This window comes from Myxocyprinus asiaticus, chromosome 7 (genome assembly GCF_019703515.2).
Source record: "Myxocyprinus asiaticus isolate MX2 ecotype Aquarium Trade chromosome 7, UBuf_Myxa_2, whole genome shotgun sequence".
In the NCBI taxonomy this organism is placed as follows: domain Eukaryota; kingdom Metazoa; phylum Chordata; class Actinopteri; order Cypriniformes; family Catostomidae; genus Myxocyprinus; species Myxocyprinus asiaticus.
In genome coordinates, this window is record NC_059350.1 from 13905285 (window position 1) to 13925608 (window position 20324).

The 20324-nt window shown below is 38.1% G+C and overlaps 1 protein-coding gene across 10 annotated transcripts; it reads right to left on the reverse strand.

The window, feature by feature from the left end:
• Window positions 1-250: 250 nt before the first annotated feature.
• On the reverse strand, window positions 251-19780 carry LOC127444137 (zinc finger protein with KRAB and SCAN domains 8-like). 10 transcript variants are annotated; one of them, XM_051703352.1, is made up of 8 exons: window positions 18822-18920; window positions 13840-14323; window positions 9815-10190; window positions 6186-6736; window positions 2255-2332; window positions 2079-2168; window positions 1062-1166; window positions 251-552 (listed from the first exon to the last, which is right to left on the reverse strand). In XM_051703352.1, exons 3-8 carry the CDS (start codon window positions 10101-10103, stop codon window positions 487-489), a joined length of 1179 nt encoding a protein of 392 aa, XP_051559312.1. In that variant the 5' UTR covers window positions 10104-10190; window positions 13840-14323; window positions 18822-18920; the 3' UTR covers window positions 251-486. The 10 variants fall into 10 exon arrangements, 3 of the variants coding, with proteins under 3 accessions (XP_051559312.1, XP_051559311.1, XP_051559314.1); XR_007897767.1 differs by lacking the exons at window positions 251-552; window positions 1062-1166 and having other exon boundaries at window positions 2098-2168; window positions 2255-6736; window positions 13840-14126; window positions 14257-14323; window positions 18822-18932; XR_007897768.1 differs by lacking the exons at window positions 251-552; window positions 1062-1166 and having other exon boundaries at window positions 2117-2168; window positions 3095-6736; window positions 18822-18932.
• Window positions 19781-20324: the final 544 nt, after the last annotated feature.

The following is a 20324-nucleotide window of genomic DNA, read 5'->3' on the forward strand; positions in this document are numbered from 1 at the left end:
TCGTGTGTAGAACTATTGTTGTGCTTTTCGTGTTGAACATAGTCTTCTAAAATACCTCTCATGTCTTTTCTTTCTGAGAACCTATCAGTTCTTTGTCCTTCTGAGTTTAATGCTTTGCAAAAACCGCTACGCAGGACAAAATTTTACTTGGTGCCCTCTCCCTTCCCCCAGCCCAATAAATAGGTTATACCATAGAGTCATAGACAATGAGGACCTTTGTCTTTTGACACATTGTATCTTTCTTTACACCTTTATTTTCACCTCGCTTCTAAATTCCTGCAAACATTTCCTATGATAGGCTTTCTCTTTGCAACAGTCACAATCCACACAAAAGGGCACCCATGAAACCAAGATACACACAAACATTGATTGGCTTAATTAGTCAATACACACTGACTTAAATAACACAAGTTATTGTCTGACTGTTACAGGATCAATACAGGACCCAAAAACAACAGAGCACAGTATCACACAACTATCATTTATTCACAAGTTTACATTTTGAAGAAATCTCTGGCTCATTGGTAACAGATTTATTTCCACAGCAGATTCCTACAAGCAGAAAAGAACATGTTAAAACATTATTTCACATTTTTTTAAATTCAAAGATTGCACATATATTTGTCAGGACACGAAAAGAATCAAACTTCATAACTATTCATACATTACAAGCTTCAAAATATAAAGATAACGACATGGTCAAAAGACTGTCTAGTACCGACCGACCCCCTTCGTTCTTCTTATTCTTCATAATCAGAAAAGTTCAAGTTTATTCACGTATGCTTTACATATGAAATTGACAACAGTCACGTGTTCCAAAGTGATGTAAAATTATCTCATAAAAATTGCAGTAAATTAGACCTAATAATATGAACTAAATGACATTATACAGTAAAAAAAAAAAAAAAAATGCATATCTTAATATATATAAAAAAATACTCATTAAGAAAAATATTCAGAACATCTTATTTAGGGCTCTAATAAATATGATAAATTCATAAAGTAATAGACCTATGCTAATGAAGTGAAGAGATGAAATCTTATAGCATATGAACTCTAACCTTTGCTCTCCTTCGAAGGTAATCCCTGCGATTGTGTAGCATCTTAGTACATCGAACGATCACCTCCGTCTCCTTTCCATACAAATGTGGCAGTGCAGAAATGATCTGTGCAATGACAAAGCACAACATTTTTTTAATTATTCTAAAGCGTGCCTTCATCTTCATTAATTTCAGTTAATATAAGCTTCAATTCTAAATTCTAAAAAATTACCAGTTACTAGAAAATGGATCAGTTAAAGGGATAGTTCACCAAAAATGAAAATTCTCTCATCATTTAATCACCCTCATGCCATCTCAAATGTGTATGACTTCCTTTCTTCTGCTGAACACAAACGAAGATTTTTTTAGAAGAATATCTCAGATCTGTAGGTCCATACAATGCAAGTGAATGGTGACTAGGCCTTTGAAGCTCCAAAAAGGAGATAAAGTGAGCATAAAAGTAATCCATACGACTCCAGTGGTTAAATCAATGTCCTCTGAAGCGATCCAGTTGGTTTTGTGTGAGAACAGACCAAAATATACCTCCTTTTTCACTGTACATCTTGTCATTGCAGTCTCTAGGCACGATCATGATTACAAGCTCGATTACACTTCCAAGTGCTTGACACATGCGCAGCGCGCTAGATGGCGCTATAGGAAGTGTAATCGAGCTTGAAATCATGAACGCTAAGGAGACTGCTGATGTCAAGATTTACAGTGAAAAAGGAGTCCTATTTTGGTCTGTTTTCACCCAAAACCAACTGAATCACTTCAGAAGACATGGATTTAATCACTAGAGTCGTATGGATTCATTTCATGCCACTTTATCTCCTTATTGGAGCTTCAAATGCCTGATCACCATCCATTGTACGGACCTACAGAGCTAAGATGTTCTTCTAAAAATCTTTGTTTGTGTTCTGCAGAATAAAGAAAGTCATACACATCTGGGACGGCATGAGGGTGAGTAAATGATGAGAGAATTTTCATTTTTGGTTGAACTATCCCTTTAATCAAATGACCAAGTGAAGAGGATCTAACCTTTGCTGTAATTGGGCCCCACTCTATATTCCTGCTATAGCATGCCCTCTGCCAAACCTGAAACTGTGTCAGGATCTCCCTGGCCACTACCTGTGTAAAAAACAAATTAAACAGGTGGTTTAAATAATGTTCAAAAGGCCAAAATTAATTTGCAATCATTTTGCTTTATTGCTTACGCTGAATGTTCTCCGCCTGTTTATGGGGTGCAGTTTTCCTTGTTCTGTGGAGGGACATTCTGCAAACCTTCGGCCAATCTACAACATACACAACACCAAATTAGTAAAACAGAGTTATATTGTTTGGTTTATATTATAATTTAGCATTTATCATGCTTCTATAATATTCTTTTCATAATTAAAAAAAAATAAAAATTTATATATATATGTATTTTTTTTTTGTTTTTTTTTTTTTTTTGGAGAATGACTGCTTTGTATTAAAATATATTGTTTACTAGATGAATAGTGCAATGCTAACTTTGTTTAATGTGTATATGGGTTATGTTATTGTTTATTTTCAGAAAAGACATTAAGTCAGTTCTGCAATAACACAGTTGAGACAATGATAATTCTTTCAAATAGGGAGTGCAGAAAGTTTGTCAGTAAACCTTTCAGAAATACAGTATCTGTTGTCTTGGTTCAGTTTCACCTCTGTGAATTCTTGTCCCATTAAAGTCAAAATAATCAATACAAAATATCTAAACACACTACAATTACTGTATAAAATTAAAAGTCTCTAAAGCCTAATTAAAAAAAATATATATAACGCATTGTACTAAGATGCACTGCTTTTGTCAGAAAAAGCTTTCAAATCCATTATATTATGTCTTTTATGCTGGGGATCATTTGAATCTTATGTGCCTTTTCTTAATATTTTGGTCAGAAATATTGGTTAAAAAATATATATTTCCACCAAATAGTAAATAGTCATTTGTAAAGACTTGGGCCTCCATGAACCCATCATTTGGCAGGTTATGTATACATGAAAGAAATGTATAATCACTGTTAATGTTACTTTACCTAGAGAAGTTGTCTGATAACGATCACTCCAAGACAAAAATCAAGACATAATACTGAAGTACCTTGGAAATAAGGCTAAGGAGCAGCAGTTATGTCTTGCAATGTTCTTTAATCCACAAATCAGTAGTAGAATTATCTTTCATAAGAAGAAAAAAAAAAAAAAAGACAAAAGAAAAATGACTGAAATGGATGAAATGTAGTGTTTTGGAATGGATTTCGATGGAATGTAACATGTTTGTCTGCAGTTGTTGCTGTTCAGGAAGGTAAATCTGAAAGTTTGTTTCTCTTTCCCAACAGTAGACTTTGATTGTTGGATCAATAGAGACTTATTTGAATTCACAATTTAGTTTATTTTTATTGATTACATTTAGAATGTCAGAGCTCCGTTTTAGTGAAATTATCCTTAAATGTACTTCAGCAAATAGGACATACCCAATTGCTTGAAGACATACAAAACATTATATAAACTATGCAAATCATTTTACATTGATAATACAACAGCAAAACAATTCCTGTTGAAGTAATTCAATGATTACCGTTTCTAAATAGAGCATAACAGTGTTCGTCTAGTCGACCTGGTTATGTATGTATTTTTCCCATTCATATTTTCCATAGGGATTTCATAAAATCCTTCTAAGACATGAACCAATCCAACCAGCTTCGAGGTGAATCACATCATTACAAACTTTGATTTGAAGCAACAACAACAACAAAAAAAATTATTTGAAAATCTGACAAAAAGAATGTGTACATAGTTACGGTAGAGGTTTAAAAACTATAGAAAAATATAAAAGTACTGACTTGAAGTTGTTGATTATAAGTATAAAAAGAATGCATTTTATGTTTATTGCAAAATATTTAGTTAAGAAGTTTGTTATTAACAGTGCGTCATGGGATTGGGCGGTACTGAGCTCTTTCGCCACATTTTGTTGGTCGCGATTCTTTGATTGGTGGGTCTTTCACTTCTGGATCATTGACAGTGTAGTTCTTTATCAGAAAATGCGCTGCTGAAGTTGAAATAAGGCAGACGTACGACTTCAACAGAAGCATATAAACATCATGTAACAACCTCGGAGCTCAAGGTCGGTCTGTCTTTAAAGGTTAATAAGTTATCATTAAAAATCAATTCCTCTATGGAAAAATGAGTGGGACATTTACTTCTGGAACTGGCAATGTTGTGCTCTACAGGTCAGAGGTCTTGAGACTATAAGGAACCTACAGAGCCCCTTAGAGGACAGGGCGGGAATTTGTTTTTTGAAATAGTTTTACGTGCACTCGAAATAGTTTGCGTTGCCTCACAATAAGTTTTGCATTCCCTCACAATAGATTTACCATGGTTTTACTACAGTAACCATATTTTAATACAGTGATAATACAGGAAAACAAAAACTATGTTAATAAAAATCATAATTTTGTGATTATGGTTTTACTATACAAATACCATATTTTAACTATGGTTTTACAATAGTAATATTGTAGTAACCATGACTGTTGTAGGCTAATCATGTTTTGTTTTTATGACGGAAACCATGGTTTTACTATAGTAATATTATTGTATTAACTATGAAAAGTAAGTTAAGTAACCATGTTTTTTTTTGGCGGAAACCAAGGTTTTAATACAATATAGTGTATCCATATAGTAACCATGGTTTTACTAAATTAATTATAGTATTTCTTGTGGTTACTATGGTTTTATGACAAATAATTTACAGTAAAACCATAATAACCATAAAATTATGATTTTTATTTCCATAGTTTTCATTTTCCTGTATTATTATTATGGTTTTACTACAAATATCAAGGTTAAAATATGGTTACTATAGTAAAACCATGGTAAATTTATTGCAAGGGCACGCAAAACTTATAGCAAGGGAACACAAAACTATTTCAGAAAAAAAAAAAGTTGTAGATATTGAAGTAGCAAACTTGGGGGGAAAAAAATTATTTTCATTATATATTTATTTACTAATATTATTTCATGCATATGGATTTGTCCAGGTGCTTTACAGGTGTTTAGGTGTCTTTAAGGGTTCAATGTTTGCAAAAGGGTTGTAAAGGTCCTCATGTTCTATCTGATGCTTTTGTGCCTGGTTGCAACTGGATGTTGGCTGCCCGAGAGCTCTCACCACCCTTAGCTCTAAATGTGTGTATCCAGGTATGGGATTTGGCTAAAATACAGATAGCAAAAGGGAGTTTCCATTTTCAAGGATTAAACATGTGTAGAGACTAGGGATATTTTAATATACCCCAACAGAGCAGACCATTGATAATATGTAAACATTAGACCAATTCAGAATCAGTTAAATTAGGATTTTAAGTGAAAACAGAGCATAAATGCTGAGTTTCTTAAGTTGAAAAGTAGATAGATTTATTTCCCTCCTCTTCCATGGATTTTCATTAAATGAGCCTTCATTTGCCTGGGACCCAGAAAGCTCTTTCCACACTGAGAGCAACTATAAGTCTTCCCTGCGTGGCTGTGCCTTCTGAGATGAACTCGCAAGTTGGTGGCTCGATTGAACCTCATCCCGCATTGATTACAGCTGAAGAGCTTCTCCCGTGTGTGGATGTTCTGATGCTGCTTAAAGTTGCTCAGCCGAGCGAAGGCCTTGCCGCAATGTGGACAGACGTGCGGTCTCTCCCCTGAGTGGTGTTGCTGGTGAACCTTGAGTTCAAAGTTGTATGCAAACGTCTGATCGCACTGGGTACAACTCAGAGGTTTCTTGCCTTTGTGGATCAGCATATGTGCCCTGAGGTCACATGCTCTCACATAAGTTCTTCCACACTGGGTGCAACGGTGGTGTCTTCCTACATAGATTTGTTCATGCTTTGCGTGGCTTATTATTTTCTCGCCTGGACAAACTTCATCATGAGAACAGGGGATGGAAATTTCTGAACCACAAGTTGGTCTGTTTTCTTGTTGGACAAGTGAATTTGACCTCCCTGGTAAGCTGGATAGCACCAGCTCTGTTGTGCTTAATTGACTATGCTGTGCCCTAATACCTTGATGTATCAATGTGTTCACTGAATAAGTTGTGAAATATGAGGTGGCGTCTGGAATTTCGAGAGAGTTTAGACTTGGAAAGCTTTCTACCTGTATCTCCTCCTGATCACTAGACCCTCTGAGCTCTCCGTGACTCGGATCAGCCATTTCGGCATGGCAACCATCATCTCTATCGCTATCCCACACTGGAACCATCTCTTCCTCATCCTTGACAGGTAGAAGATCCAGCTCTGTCTCTGATTTTACTCTACTGTTTGGTGAAGACGGTGCCAAATCATTACGCCCATCCTCAGCTAAAGGACTTTGTAACAGTTTTGAGTGATTTAAGTCCATTTCCTTATCAAGAGTGAAGTCCTTTTCAGATTCATCTATGTCAATCACTCTAGGTTTAAAGTCACAAGTGGACTCGCTATGAACTGCTGCATTGCCTAGAAGTCTCTGTAGAACATCCTGAGGAATCTGTGCATTGGAGTTGGTGTGAGCTGCGGTGATCTCATTAGCACTCTGTTTGTGTACATCACGCTTCTCTTTTGAATGTGAGTGTGTTGCCTTGTCTATGTTAGGCTCCAACTGCTGTCTTGTACTCCACACCTTTTCAGTCAATGGAGGCCCTGTGGTAGACTGATCTCTCATGTTTAGGCCTAAACAAAGGGGGAACCAAAAGAGAAATAACAACGTAATTAAAAAAAAAAAATAGTGTTTTTTTTTTTTAAATACATCAAGCCAATATTCACTGCTTATACAAAGTAATTTAAAGGAATAGTTCGCCCAAAACTGAAAATACTGTCATGATTTGCTCACTTTTATGCCGTTCCAAACCCATCAACTGTTATTTTTGCCGTAGAACACAAAAGGAGAATGAAAGAATTTAAAAAAACTTCTTTGTCTTTTCGTTCAGTGACCTTGCCTGTCTAACTCCAAAAATTACCGAAAGAATAGGCACCATAAAAGTAGGGCTGGACAATATGACGATATACTGTATATCGTGGTGACGATATAAAGTGTCAATTGATTGAGATTTTGCTATATCGTGTATATAGCGATATATGTAAATATTCCTGTGTGTGGCGTGTGCGTATCTATCAGTGGACAGGGCTTCACGTGAGACTGAGAGAATTGAAGAGACATGGACAGGGTTTTTCTGGCATTTAAAATTTTTAAGAAATTCAGCAAATTCAATGACACTCATCTTGCGTTTGGCGCCTTCATTAACGCTAAATTTGCTTCTCATCTGACATGCGCAACTGTGTTTCACATGGTTTCGCACGCAATCTCTGGTGAGTCCAGCAGGCTTCAAGATATTTGTGCACCAGAGACAGGAGTGCGCAGAGCAGGATCACTCGCGCTACTCAAATCTGCGAGGAAGACCACAAAACTTACGTGACCCATTAAATTCTAAATTAGTTTTTTTTTTTTTTTTTTTTTTTTTTACCTTAAAGCGCTATGGCAGGGCTCCAGATTGCGACTAAAATGGTCGCAAATGCAACCAAAAATAATCAATTGCGACAATAATTTAAAATCTAGTCGCCATTGGTGACAGTCGGGTTGTGTGCATTCATATGTAGTTTCGTCAGATATTATCTTGTGAGTTATTGAATACATCTTTAGAGCGTGCCCCAGTGTGTCTCGTGCCACTTTTCACCCGTTCTGTTGTGATGAGCTCGCTGCACGCAACAACAAACCCAGCGCGAGAGAGTCATGAACAAATGACTCTTTTGAACCGCGTCTTTTTCACGAATCACCCAAAAAAAACTGAAGGTTTAAACTCTTGAGCTCAGGTTAGCAGTTCGATTCAGAGTCACTTTCTCACCAAATCAGCCATAGTGTCAGTGAGTTCACAACTAGGAGCACAGCCATTTCAAAATATTAGACAATATTAGGCAGGTGGTTTTAATGTTGTGGTATATGAGATCCAATTTTGACACAGGACAATTGAGGGACTTGTACACAACTATTACACACAGTGTAAAAATTAATTGATGCTCACACACTACTATATGCATACTATCATTTATGTAAATATCTGCTTATGTAGATTCTGAAGGGCAGTACTAAATAAAAAAAGTTTTCTCTCTTATATTTGTATAAATTATGAAATGGGTGTGAACATTTATGAGACAAAAGAGGAATCCAAACTTATCTTCTGAACTACTGTATATACTTTAATACTGTATATTAAACCTCATATTAATGGGTTATTATCAGCAGTTTTCCTTTTCTTCGGCTTTGTATCTTGTTTCTGAACAGCAATCTAAATCGAGCAATTCTGTGATTTGGCGACTAAAAACAGCCATTTGGCTCCTTAATGTTTCGGTTTAGGAGCCAATGGCTCTGAAGTTATTTTTTTAGTCTGGAGCCCTGTATGGAGGAAACCAAACATCTCAAATGGCTAGACAGCCCGACATTCTAACCAACACTGACTTCTCAACATTTTGCCCACTGCAACCCACTTTTTTTTTAATGCTACCCAATCATGACCCATCGGGAGGGTGGGGCGGAATAAATGAATAGGTACTTAATTAATCTAGTTATGTTTATATGCTTATAATATAGCAGCCTAATATCTATAGCCCAATATTTGTAGCTTTGGTGCTGTTGGCTGAAGTTTTAGACGGTCCCTTACCACACCCTCCACAGTTTTAGCACGTTTTAGCACAATGTGTGGACTTTCCAGATGGCCCCTTACCTACCATAGGCACAATTTCCAATGAAAATCAAGGTTAAATTAATGAACCACAACGTTTTTGTGGTCAGCTTAAATATGGAACAAATTGCGTCCCGTGTTGATTCGATACGGGACGCATCATTTCATCTTTAAATATGGGACGATCCCGTATTTTACGGGATGGGTGGCAACCCTATGTAGGACTACCACTCTTAAATGTTGATGTCCAGAGACTGGATTGCATTCATACTTGCACGGTAATGCATGGAGCTAGCTTACGCAAAGCTACGTAAAGAGACCTTGTCCAAAAAGAATGATTCGTAGCATTGATGGATTATTGTGATTGGACAGCTAATAATTAACGTCAGAGAAATGCAGCCTCTTACTTACGGACGTTTTACATAAACCTGAACATGATTCGACAATAGAGGTCATTGTTGCACCAAACACTGCAAATGTACAGATCTATTCTTCTAATTGGTCATTTGTACTCATGACAGAAAAGATCTCGTGACCCAGCAGACACAGAGTGGGTCAGAAATCCTGCTTTAAACCAGAAATAATTTATTATATTGAACAAAATGGCTATAGTGGCACTCCCAGAGACTACAACTTCCATTTTATGCCAATTTCCCAAGAAGCAATGAGATGGGAACACTGCTTTATTCGCAAATAGTCATTTTTTTCTTCCAAGTTACGAATTTCATAGAGCATTTGGCATTTATGAAGAGCGTTTGGCTTTAGGGCAAGATTAGCAGTGAATTCTGACTTAAATTTCTTTCCTCAAACAAAGCTATCGCAAGTCAAATATAGCATGGGTCGCACTGACTACTTTTACAAACCTGTCTTGTATGGAGAAGACTTGATTCTTCAAAATATCTCAGTTGGGAACGACATGAGGTTGAATAATGACACCATTTTTATTTTTTGGTGAACTTTTTGTGCAAGAAGAAATCTACTGAAAAAAGATATTGGAAGGAAACATAATTTGTTTTTGATTCTACAATGGTGTCCTGCTATGGTCCCGTTTTAAGTCCTATGTGTTTTAACTCACCTCGAACTGTCTCTACCTGTTGGCTCTCGTCTCTGCCGTTGGAATCTCCTGTTCGGCCACAGTCTGTGCACTGCAACTTCTTCCCCCGTTCCCATTCTCTCTCCCTCAGTTTACTTTCAGACAACTGCAGCTTTCGTCTCAAGAGTTCCACCTCCTGTTTACAACGACCCACTTCCTCGAGGAAGCTGTCCTCCACCAGCCTGGTTATCTCAAACATGGCGGATTTGAGGATGGTCTCCATGACAACGGAGAGCTGAGACTGGAATGTGAGGAAGAAGCCTTCTGACATTGTCCTGTCACCTTGAGGGCACTTTTGATTATGTGATGCTATGAAGATTTTGTCTGAATTATTTTGACTCGGATGAAAACCACCACCCTGAAAAAGAAACAGATGGCATTAGGGCCATTACACATTAATAACACATTCATTACAATGAAAATCAATCAATAATATCCAGGGCTTCACAGAAAGCAAGCAGTTTTAATGCTCATGTATCACGTGCCCCAATGTAAATATTCAGAGGACATGATTTCTGTCACCAGGTGGGCGTTTCGTTTCGGTTAATGTTGTTGTTGTTTGTATAGCCACGTGCACGATACAGCATAGTCTCATTATTACTACAGCATTACAAACACTCGTACTTGAATGTTTATTGACTCGGTTCACTAATATAGATAGCAAACTCGCTAGCCACCTCTCTTCAGGCCTGTTTATGTAAAAGAAACAAAATGGACAATGACACGATTCACAATATTTAGACTGTAAATACCTTTTTGAAAACGATCCTCGTGCAGCGGAATTCTCAAAGCTCTTGCGCTGAATTATCTGAATATAGATGTTATTGATACAGTAATATGATGATTGAAGTGTACAGCGTCGTCTTCGCCGGATGTAGGAAATTTTGGTCGTATGCTGTCTTAGTGCCCCGCAGTGGAGTGGAGGATGTCATATCATACGAGAGAATCGCATGTCGTTCTTTTGCTGAGCACAAACAAAGATTTTTAGAAGAATATTTCAGCTCTGTAGGTCCTCAATGTGAATGGGTACCAATATTTGTAAGCTCCAAAAAGCACATAAAGGCAGCATTAAAGTAATCCATAAGACTCCAGTGGTTAAATCCATGTCTTTAGAAGCGATATGATGGTGTGGGTGAGAAACAAATCAATATTTAAGTCTTTTTTTTACTATATTTTCTCCCAGAAGATGGCGATATGCACAAAGAATGTGAATCGCCAAAAACAAAAGATGAAGAATGTGGAAGTGAAAGTGAAAGAAGAGATATATAGTTTAAAAGAGACTTAAATATTGATGTTTCTCACCCACACTTATCATATCGATTCAGAAGACATGCATTAAACCACTGCCTTTATGTGCTTTTTGGAGCTTCAAAATTTTGGTCATCATTCACTTGCATTGTACAGTGCATCCGGAAAGTATTCACATCCACATTTTGTTATGTTACAGCCTTATTCCAAGATGGATTAAATTCATTATTTTCCTCACAATTCTACAAACAATACCCCATAATGACAACGTGAAAGAAGTTTGTTTGAAATCTTTGCAAATATATATAAAAAAAATAAATAAATAAAAAAAAAATCACATGTACATAAGTATTCACAGCCTTTTCCATGACACTCAAAATTGAGCTCAGGTGCATCCTGTTTCCACTGATCATACTTGAGATGTTTCTGCAACTTGATTGGAGTCCACCTGTGGTAAATTCAGTTGATTGGACATGATTTGGAAAGGCACACACCTGTCTATATAAGGTCCCACAGTTAACAGTGCATGTCAGAACACAAACCAAGCCATGAAGTCCAAGGAATTGTCTGTAGACCTCCGAGACAGGGTTGTATCGAGGCACAGATCTGGGGAAGGGTACAGAAAAATGTCTGCAGCATTGAAGGTTCCAATGAGCACAGTGGCCTCCATCATCCGTAAATGGAAGAAGTTTGGAACCACCAGGACTCTTCCTAGAGCTGGCCGCCTGGCCAAACTGAGCGATCGGGGGAGAAGGGCCTTAGTCAGGGAGGTGACCAAGAACCCGATGGTCACTCTGACAGAGCTCCAGCATTTCTCTGTGGAGAGAGGTGAACCTTCCAGAAGAACAACCATCTCTGCAGCACTCCACCAATCAGGCCTGTATGGTAGAGTGGCCAGACGGAAGCCACTCCTCAGTAAAAGGCACATGACAGCCCGCCTGGAGTTTGCCAAAAGGCACCTGAAGGACTCTCAGACCATGAGAAACAAAGATTGAACTCTTTGGCCTGAATGGCAAGCGTCATGTCTGGAGGAAACCAGGCACCGCTCATCACCTGGCCAATACCATCCCTACAGTGAAACATGGTGGTGGCAGCATCATGCTGTGGGGATGTTTTTCAGTGGCAGGAACTGGGAGACTAGTCAGGATCGAGGGAAAGATTAATGCAGCAATGTACAGAGACATCCTTGATGAAAACCTGCTCCAGAGCGCTCTGGACCTCAGACTGGGGCGAAGGTTCATCTTCCAACAGGACAACTACCCTAAGCACACAGCCAAGATAACAAAGGAGTGGCTACGGGACAACTCTGTGAATGTCCTTGAGTGGCCCAGCCAGAGCCCAGACTTGAACCTGACTGAACATCTCTGGAGAGATCTGAAAATGGCTGTGCACCGACGCTCCTCATCCAACCTGATGGAGCTTGAGAGGTCCTGCAAACAAGAATGGGAGAAACTGCCCAAAAATAGGTGTGCCAAGCTTGTAGCATCATACTCAAAAAGACTTGAGGCTGTAGTTGGTGCCAAAGGTGCTTCAACAAAGTATTGAGCAAAGGCTGTGAATACTTATGTACATGTGTGGTTTGTTTTTGTTTTTTGTTTTTTATTTGTAATAAATTTGCAAAGATTTCAAACAATCTTCTTTCACGTTGTCATTCTGGGGTATTGTTTGTAGAATTTTGAGGAAAATAATGAATTTAATCCATTTTGGAACAAGGCTATAATATAACAAAATGTGGAAAAAGTGAAGTGCTGAGAATACTTTCCGGATGCACTGTATGGACCTACAGAGCTGAGATATTATTCTAAAAATCTTTGTGTTCAGCAGAAGAGAAAAAAAAGTCACACCTGGGTTGGCATGAGGGCGTGTAAATGACAAGAGAATTAAAATTTTTGCATGAACTATCCCTTTAAAATGAACTGTTAAAAACCTGCGCCCTCTTCAATACGTTGCGCTGCATCTAGTATTTTTAGTGCAAGGATGTGTTCAGTCTGAATGGTCCTTCAAAAAGAACTTCAACTGTTAAAATAGCATCTCGAGACACTTGCGTTCATGGCGCTGCGTCTAGTTTTTTACATTTGGTGTGAACGGCCCTTAAGCCACAATTAAAATTGCATTAGATTAAAAAAAAAAATCATACTAAGGGGGAAACTTTTGAAACATGAACAAAAAGATGTTTCTAAAGGTTTTAAATTACAAACCAGATATAGATGTTAAAAAATAAACTGTCCAGAGTTCATGCACTCAATAAAAAAGCAAATTTATCATAATAAAATTCCATGAAATTGAAATGTGTAATTTTTAACAAAATTAAATTGAAATGATACATACATACATACATATATATATACATATATATATATATATATATATATATATATATGATTTTTTATTACAGATTACTCAATTAAATTTGATTGAATTTTGAAATAGAACAATTCTATATAAAACAATAGTGAATTTAAAATTAAAATTTAATGTCTAATGTTAAAATGTATGTTTTCTAATTTAATGCAGCCCCCTTAAATTCTTTAACCAGTTCATGAATAATTTGTTTGATTTTATATTATTTATTTGAAAGAATTAAAAGAACAATTTCATGTCTCTCATATTTTTCATCTTGTCGAGGTTGATAAGGGTTTTAGAAAGTAATTAGTAATAAGTAATGCAATAACTTTTCAGACAGAGTAATTAGTAATCTAATTACACTGTAGATGTAATTAGTAGTTAGTAATTAATTACTTTTTTTTAGAGTAACTTACCCAATACTGATTACAGCACCTTTAATCTCCAGAATAAATTACACCATCTCTCTGTTCCCATGTCTATCTGTCAGTGGATTACCAGCTTTCTGACAGTCAGGCAGCAGCTTGTGAGACAGGGGAAACTCACTTCCAGCACCTGTACAATCAGCACTGGTGCTCCCCAGGGATGTGTGCTCTCCCCACTACTCTTCTCCCTCTACACCAATGACTGCATCGCCAAGGACCCCTCCTGAAGTTTGCATACGACACCACTGTCATCGGCCTCATCCGAGATGACGATGAGTCTGCATACAGAAGGGAGGTTGAACAGCTGGCTGTCTGGTGCAGTCAAAACAACCTTCAGCTGAACACGCTCAAAACGGTGGAGATGATTGTGGACTTTAGGAGGAACACCCCAACACTGACCCCCCTCACCATTCTAAACAGCACTGTGGCAGCAGCGGAGTCATTCAGGTTCCTGGGCACTACCATCTCACAGGACCTGAAGTGGGAGACACACATTGACTCCATTGTGAAAAAGGCCCAGCAGAGGTTGTACTTCCTTCACCAGCTGAGGAAGTTCAACCTGCCACAGGCACTGCTGATACAGTTCTACTCAGCAGTCACTGAGTCTACCCTCTGCACTTCAGTAACTGTCTGGTTTGGTTCAGCTATGAAATCAGACATTAGAAGACTAAAAAAGGACAATTCGGACTGCTGAGAGGATTATTGGTTGCCCCCCCAAGAACTATACACTTCCAGAGAGAGGAAAAAGGCTGGAAAAATCACTCTGGACCCCATTCACCCTGCCCACTACCTTTTTGAACTGTTGCCTTCTGGCCGACGCTTCAGAGCTCTGAGCACCAGAACCGTCAGGCACAGGAACAGTTTTTTTCCTCAGGCTATCCATCTCATGAACAGTTAAAACTGCCCCATTGAGCAATAATTATGTGCAATTCACAGCTTAGTCTTTTTATATTATCCAATACATCCAACCTCTTCTGCCATTTCATTCCTCTGGAAAAAAATAAAAATAAATGTACACTGTACCTAACAGATCTGTATTTGCACTGTACATAACAGATAACAGATTTGTATTAGATTGCACTACGTATGTGTCTGTGTGTGTACGTATGTGTATAACTATTTTTTTATTATTATTATTGTCTGTCTTGCTGCTGTTTTTGTATTGTTGTACACTGGAAGCTCCTGTCACCAAGACAAATTCCTTGTATGTGTAAGCATACTTGGCAATAAAGCTGATTCTGATTCTTTAACAGTACATCCTTGAGTTGATGTGTTTTATTGATCAAAACTTGAAAAAAGTCCCATGTGAAGTGAGACAAACTACCAAACCCCATAAGCATGGATAAATTCCAAAACATTTGTGAATCCATCTAATTCATATTTTCATATTATGTATAAATAAATTACAATTTTATGTATACATCATGGTAGTATTTAGTTTTTGTTTCCAGACAGGATTATTTTTATTTCACAATACAGTAATGAGAACTCTGGGGGGAAATGTGCTTAACTGGCATGAAAATAATGTCATGATGCAATCAATCTTAATAGTCCTAAAAATAGGCTTCATTTAGTCAAATAATATAACAGGTCAAATATAAATTCTTAAAGCAGGAAAAGTGTTCTGCTTTGATTTTTTCCTAGATATCATAATATGATTGGTAATTGCCCCTGAGTGATCTAGTCATTTGTCTTCCACTGCAAATGAAAATTAGCACAACTTCAAATCTGCTGCACGATATTAAATGTAATTCAGCAAGTCAGCAAAACAAAGAACCTCCACAAATATCTCCTGTGTATAACACAGATAAATGAAGGACATATTCCTTCACTTCTTGTCATATATTGGAGTGTGTGAAATCAGAGTGAATTCTCTGATGCCTTTTCAAGTTGCATTTCTGGGTAAACCTTTTACCACAGTCTGTGCAGATATAAGGTCTCTCACCCGTGTGGACCCTGCGGTGAGCTTTCAAGTTACTCAGTTTTGTGAAGCTTCTGCCACAGATTGTACAGCAGAACTGCCTCTCTCCTGTGTGGATCTGTTGGTGAGCTCTGAGGTGGCAAAGATGAGAAAAGCCTTTTCCACACTGGTTGCAATTGTGTGTTGTCCTCACTGAATGGTGTCGCGTGTCGCCCTGAACCCTCATATTGACCACCTGTGGGAGACTCCTTCCTTGGTGTACGGTGCTGAAACTTCTTTCACCTGTACCGGCTCCCTCAGGGTACTGACGGACTTGAGATGGTTTTGGAGCGGGAATGCCTTTGCAGATGGAATGTACCATGTTTACATTATTGGCACCTTGATCTGAAACAACCGCATTGGTATGTAGAACAACTTTTGTGTTCTTCCTAACTGAATGCTGCATGGTTTGTGGTGCAAGGCCCTGAACATTGATAGCAGGCGCAGGATATGGAGCTCGCTCCTCAACTTGAGGTCTAGCAGTGACGGGATCTCCAGGCTGAAGTTCCAACCGTGTCTTTTTAGCACTGTTGTGAGCAGAAACCATTGGATGCCTAATCCTGTCAATGTCTTCCCAGTCTGTTGGAAGCATCACTACAACTTCTTGTTTAATGGGTCCTGAGTCTAGGCTGCCAACTTGCGGTCTCAAATCCTGAGACTGAGAAGATGATGAAGTCCTGACTGGTTCTGGCTGAGGAGGAGGGTCTGTTTTAGAACTAAACCATTTTGGTTGGTTCCTGTGTAACACGTCATCCTCATTCCCAGGCTTCTCAATGCAAGGTGTGCCACCACATGGTTTGTCCATTAGTGTCCTGTGGTCAGAGTCAGTATCACCCAGCCCAATGGTTTCTTCCAACAGGCTCTGAGAATCCTTTTGTTTGTGTATTTGAGAACACATTACTAGGCAAGCTTGATTATCTCTAGCCATGGTGGCCTCCTCTTTAACATCTCCTACATTCTTAAGTCCATCCACTTGAACAGCCTGCCATGGACAGAATATGCACAAATGATAGACCACTCAAAACAAGTTTACCTGAAATTACAGTAACTTTTCAGTTATTAATAAAACAACTCAGCAAATTAAAAAGTATTAGGAAGTATTTGGACTCTTAAGCCACACTTAAAATGAATGAATTTCATTGCATAGATAACAAAATATCAAACCAAGTGGCATCTGGACACAATACGATGCTAGACCTTTTCTCAAAAGTAACGTTTTCTAAGCCATGTCTGAAAATAATTTTAACTAACTAAAAGTGGACTGCTACTATCTTAAAAATAAATGTAATATTTGTTTTTAATTTAATATTTTGTAATCTAATGCAGGGTTTTGATGCCTAGGGCCCAAATATGATAATCCCCTTGCGAGGGACCCCCGTTCCTAAAATATATATATTTTCTAATAATTCATTTGAAAAACATATATAAAAATACTTTATTTGTATTAAGTTTATAGGTTTTTTTTTACCTTACCATCTTATTTTTACTATTTCACTATTATTATTTTTTTATTTAAACTTAATGGAATATATTTGTATAGCACTTTCACAATAAATATTATTCCAAAGCAGCTTTAATTAGAATATGGCCTGACAACCCCCAGTGAGCAAGCTTAAGGTGACAGCTAAAGGTTCCAGAATTTTTTTTTATCACAGACCTATATGCAGATTATTATTATTTTTTGTTAAAAACTAGGGCTGTCGATAGAATAAAATTTTAGATTTATCTCATGATTTACAACAGTCTTTAGAAAGCAGAACAAAACAGTGATATGTAAAATTCTGTAATATCAAACGTTTTTCTTTTACATTTTTACACTTTTTTTTTCTGCGACTCACTAGGCCCCCCAGACCCCAGTTTGAAAACCACTGATCTAATGCAATGACATTCATACATTGTGTGTCTTAAAGGGATAGTTCACCTTCAGATGTGTATGACCTTCTTTCTTCAGCAGAACACAAATGAGCATATTTAGAAGAATATTGCAGCTCTGTAGGTCCTCACAATGCAAGTGAATGGTGACCAAAATGTAAATGCTCAAAAAGCACATAAAGGCAGCATAAAAGTAATCCATAAAACTCCAGTGGTTAAATCTATATCTTAACAAGCGATATGATAGGTGTGGGTGAGAAACTGATCAGTATTTAAAGGTGCTTTTCATGGAAAGGTATGCAAAAAATGTTCCTACTCCCTTAAAAATTGTATTGAAATAAGTGTTCTGAGATATTTCACTGGTCCCTGTGACAGCTGTAGACTTTGTAAACAGCAAACAAAAATGTGTTTGCGGACCACGGACATTGACGGTTTTCCTGTCAATCATTTTGCTCGTCCTCATAGTATTGTACTTGCAGCAAATTATTGAGGCTTACTGCCATTTTTAAGCCATGTTGTTCATAACAGTTGTGAGTTGAGGGAGCTATTTTGCTGCTGTTGTTTTAGCTGCACAATGTCGGTATCAATAAAGCTTATTTGGTATCTTTGGAGTGCGGGTTTTGGAAAGAGGGGGCGTGGCTAATTCAACGGCCCAGTCTAATGGAAGTAGAATGGCTGAAATCGCTTACAGCACCTTTAAGTCTTTTGTTTTTACTATAAATTCTCCTCCCTACCCAGTAGGTGGCGACATACACGAAGAATGCGAATCACCAAAAACAAAAGAAGAATTTGAAAGTGAAAGTGGAGATTTGTAGTAAAAAAGGACTTAAATATTGATCTGTTTCTCACCCACATTTATCGTATCACTTCTGAAGATATGGATTTACCCACCGAACTCGTATGGATTAATTTTATGCTGCCTTTTTGTACCTTCAAAGCTCTGGCCACCATTCACTTGCATTAAATGGACCTTCAAAGCCGAGACATTCTTCTAAAAATCTTCGTTTGTGTTCAGCAGAAGAAAGTCAGTCATCTGGGATGGCATGAGGTTAAATTATGAGAGAATTTTAATTTTTGGGTAAACTATCCCTTTAAGTGTACAAATCCTTCTGGTAAAACAGTAAAACAACATCGGACACACATTTTGCTGAGTTTCTAGGACCGCTGAAGGCTTCTCCTGGTTTGGCATCGTGATTCCCTTGGCACTACACCTCCAACTACTGTCAGAGGCATTCTCCTGCTTTAGAACAAGGGGTTGGCCCAAACCTTTAAAAATAAACAGAGAAAATTGGAACATTCAGCGACGGATCCCGGCCTATAGCAGAGCCTCAAAGATTTTCCACTGCATATCAATCTCTCTGAAAGTTACTGTTTTATACTTACTGCTCTGTGTATCTGGGCCTCTGTTTAGTATTCTCCTCTTGGGCACTGCTGTCCGGCCACAGTCCACACATCGCACCCTCTTGAACCTCTCCCGTTCCCTCAGTTTAGCCTCCGACACGATCAGCCTTCGTCTTAACACCTCCGCCTCGCGTTTCCCGCGATCCATCTGCTCCAAGAAGCTCTCCTCCACTAACCTGGTGATCTCGTACATTGTGGTCTTGAGGACAGTTTCCATTACCGCAGACAACTGGGTCTGGAACGAGAGGACGAGTGTGTCCGTCATCTTGTATCTGATCTCCTCGGTTCTTCTCGAAAATCACGTTCTTATAGAAATGAATTAGATGCTGATTGCATCGAGTGACGACTGACAGTGGTCACTGACATTGATTGATTTCTGATGTCTATTGAGTGCCAAGTCTAGACATTTAACACACTGGAATTGTTGCACTTGACGCTTTATATGGACAATCAATCAAAGCTTGATCATGAAATCGCAGTAGGTTAAACGGTGTTAGCATGTAGCTGATGCTATTTGCTTCACAATATGAGCCGCAATCAGGAATAAATGCACACTAAGCACGCGTAACTCGTCGGATAGTGTCCAGATAACTGTAGTAAATACTATCTATTTTATTTTGTGTGAGCAACAGCATGTTTGACTAAAGAATCATTCAGCCTGTCAAGACTGAGCGCTTCAGACAGACAATAATTTTGTTGTGGGTGACGTCACGAGTTGTACGGTGGCCACAATGGACAGCACGGTAATGCTTTATTATTTTCAAAGTTGACAAGATATAATACTATACAAAATACACTGCCTGGCCAAAAAAAAAAAAAAAAAAAATCGCATACTCTAATATTTCGTTGGACAGCCTTTAGCTTTGATTAGGCGCACATTTGTCGTGGCATTTTTCGACAACTTATGCAACGTCACAACATTTATTTCCTTCCAGAGTTGCATTAATTTTTGGCAGAGATCTTCTATAGCAATAAAGCTCATTCTGATTCTGATTCTATTGATGACGGAGTCGAACCACTCAGTAAAATCTTCTCCAGCACATTCCAAAGACTTTCAATTGGGTTAAGGTCAGGACTCTGTGGTGGCCAATTCATGTGTGAAAATGATTCCTCACGCTCCCTGAACCACTCTTTCACAATTTGAGCCTGATGAATCTTGGCATTGTTGTCCTGGAATATGCCCGTGCCATCAGGGAAGAAAAAATCCATTGATGGGATAACCTGGTCATTCAGTACATTCAGG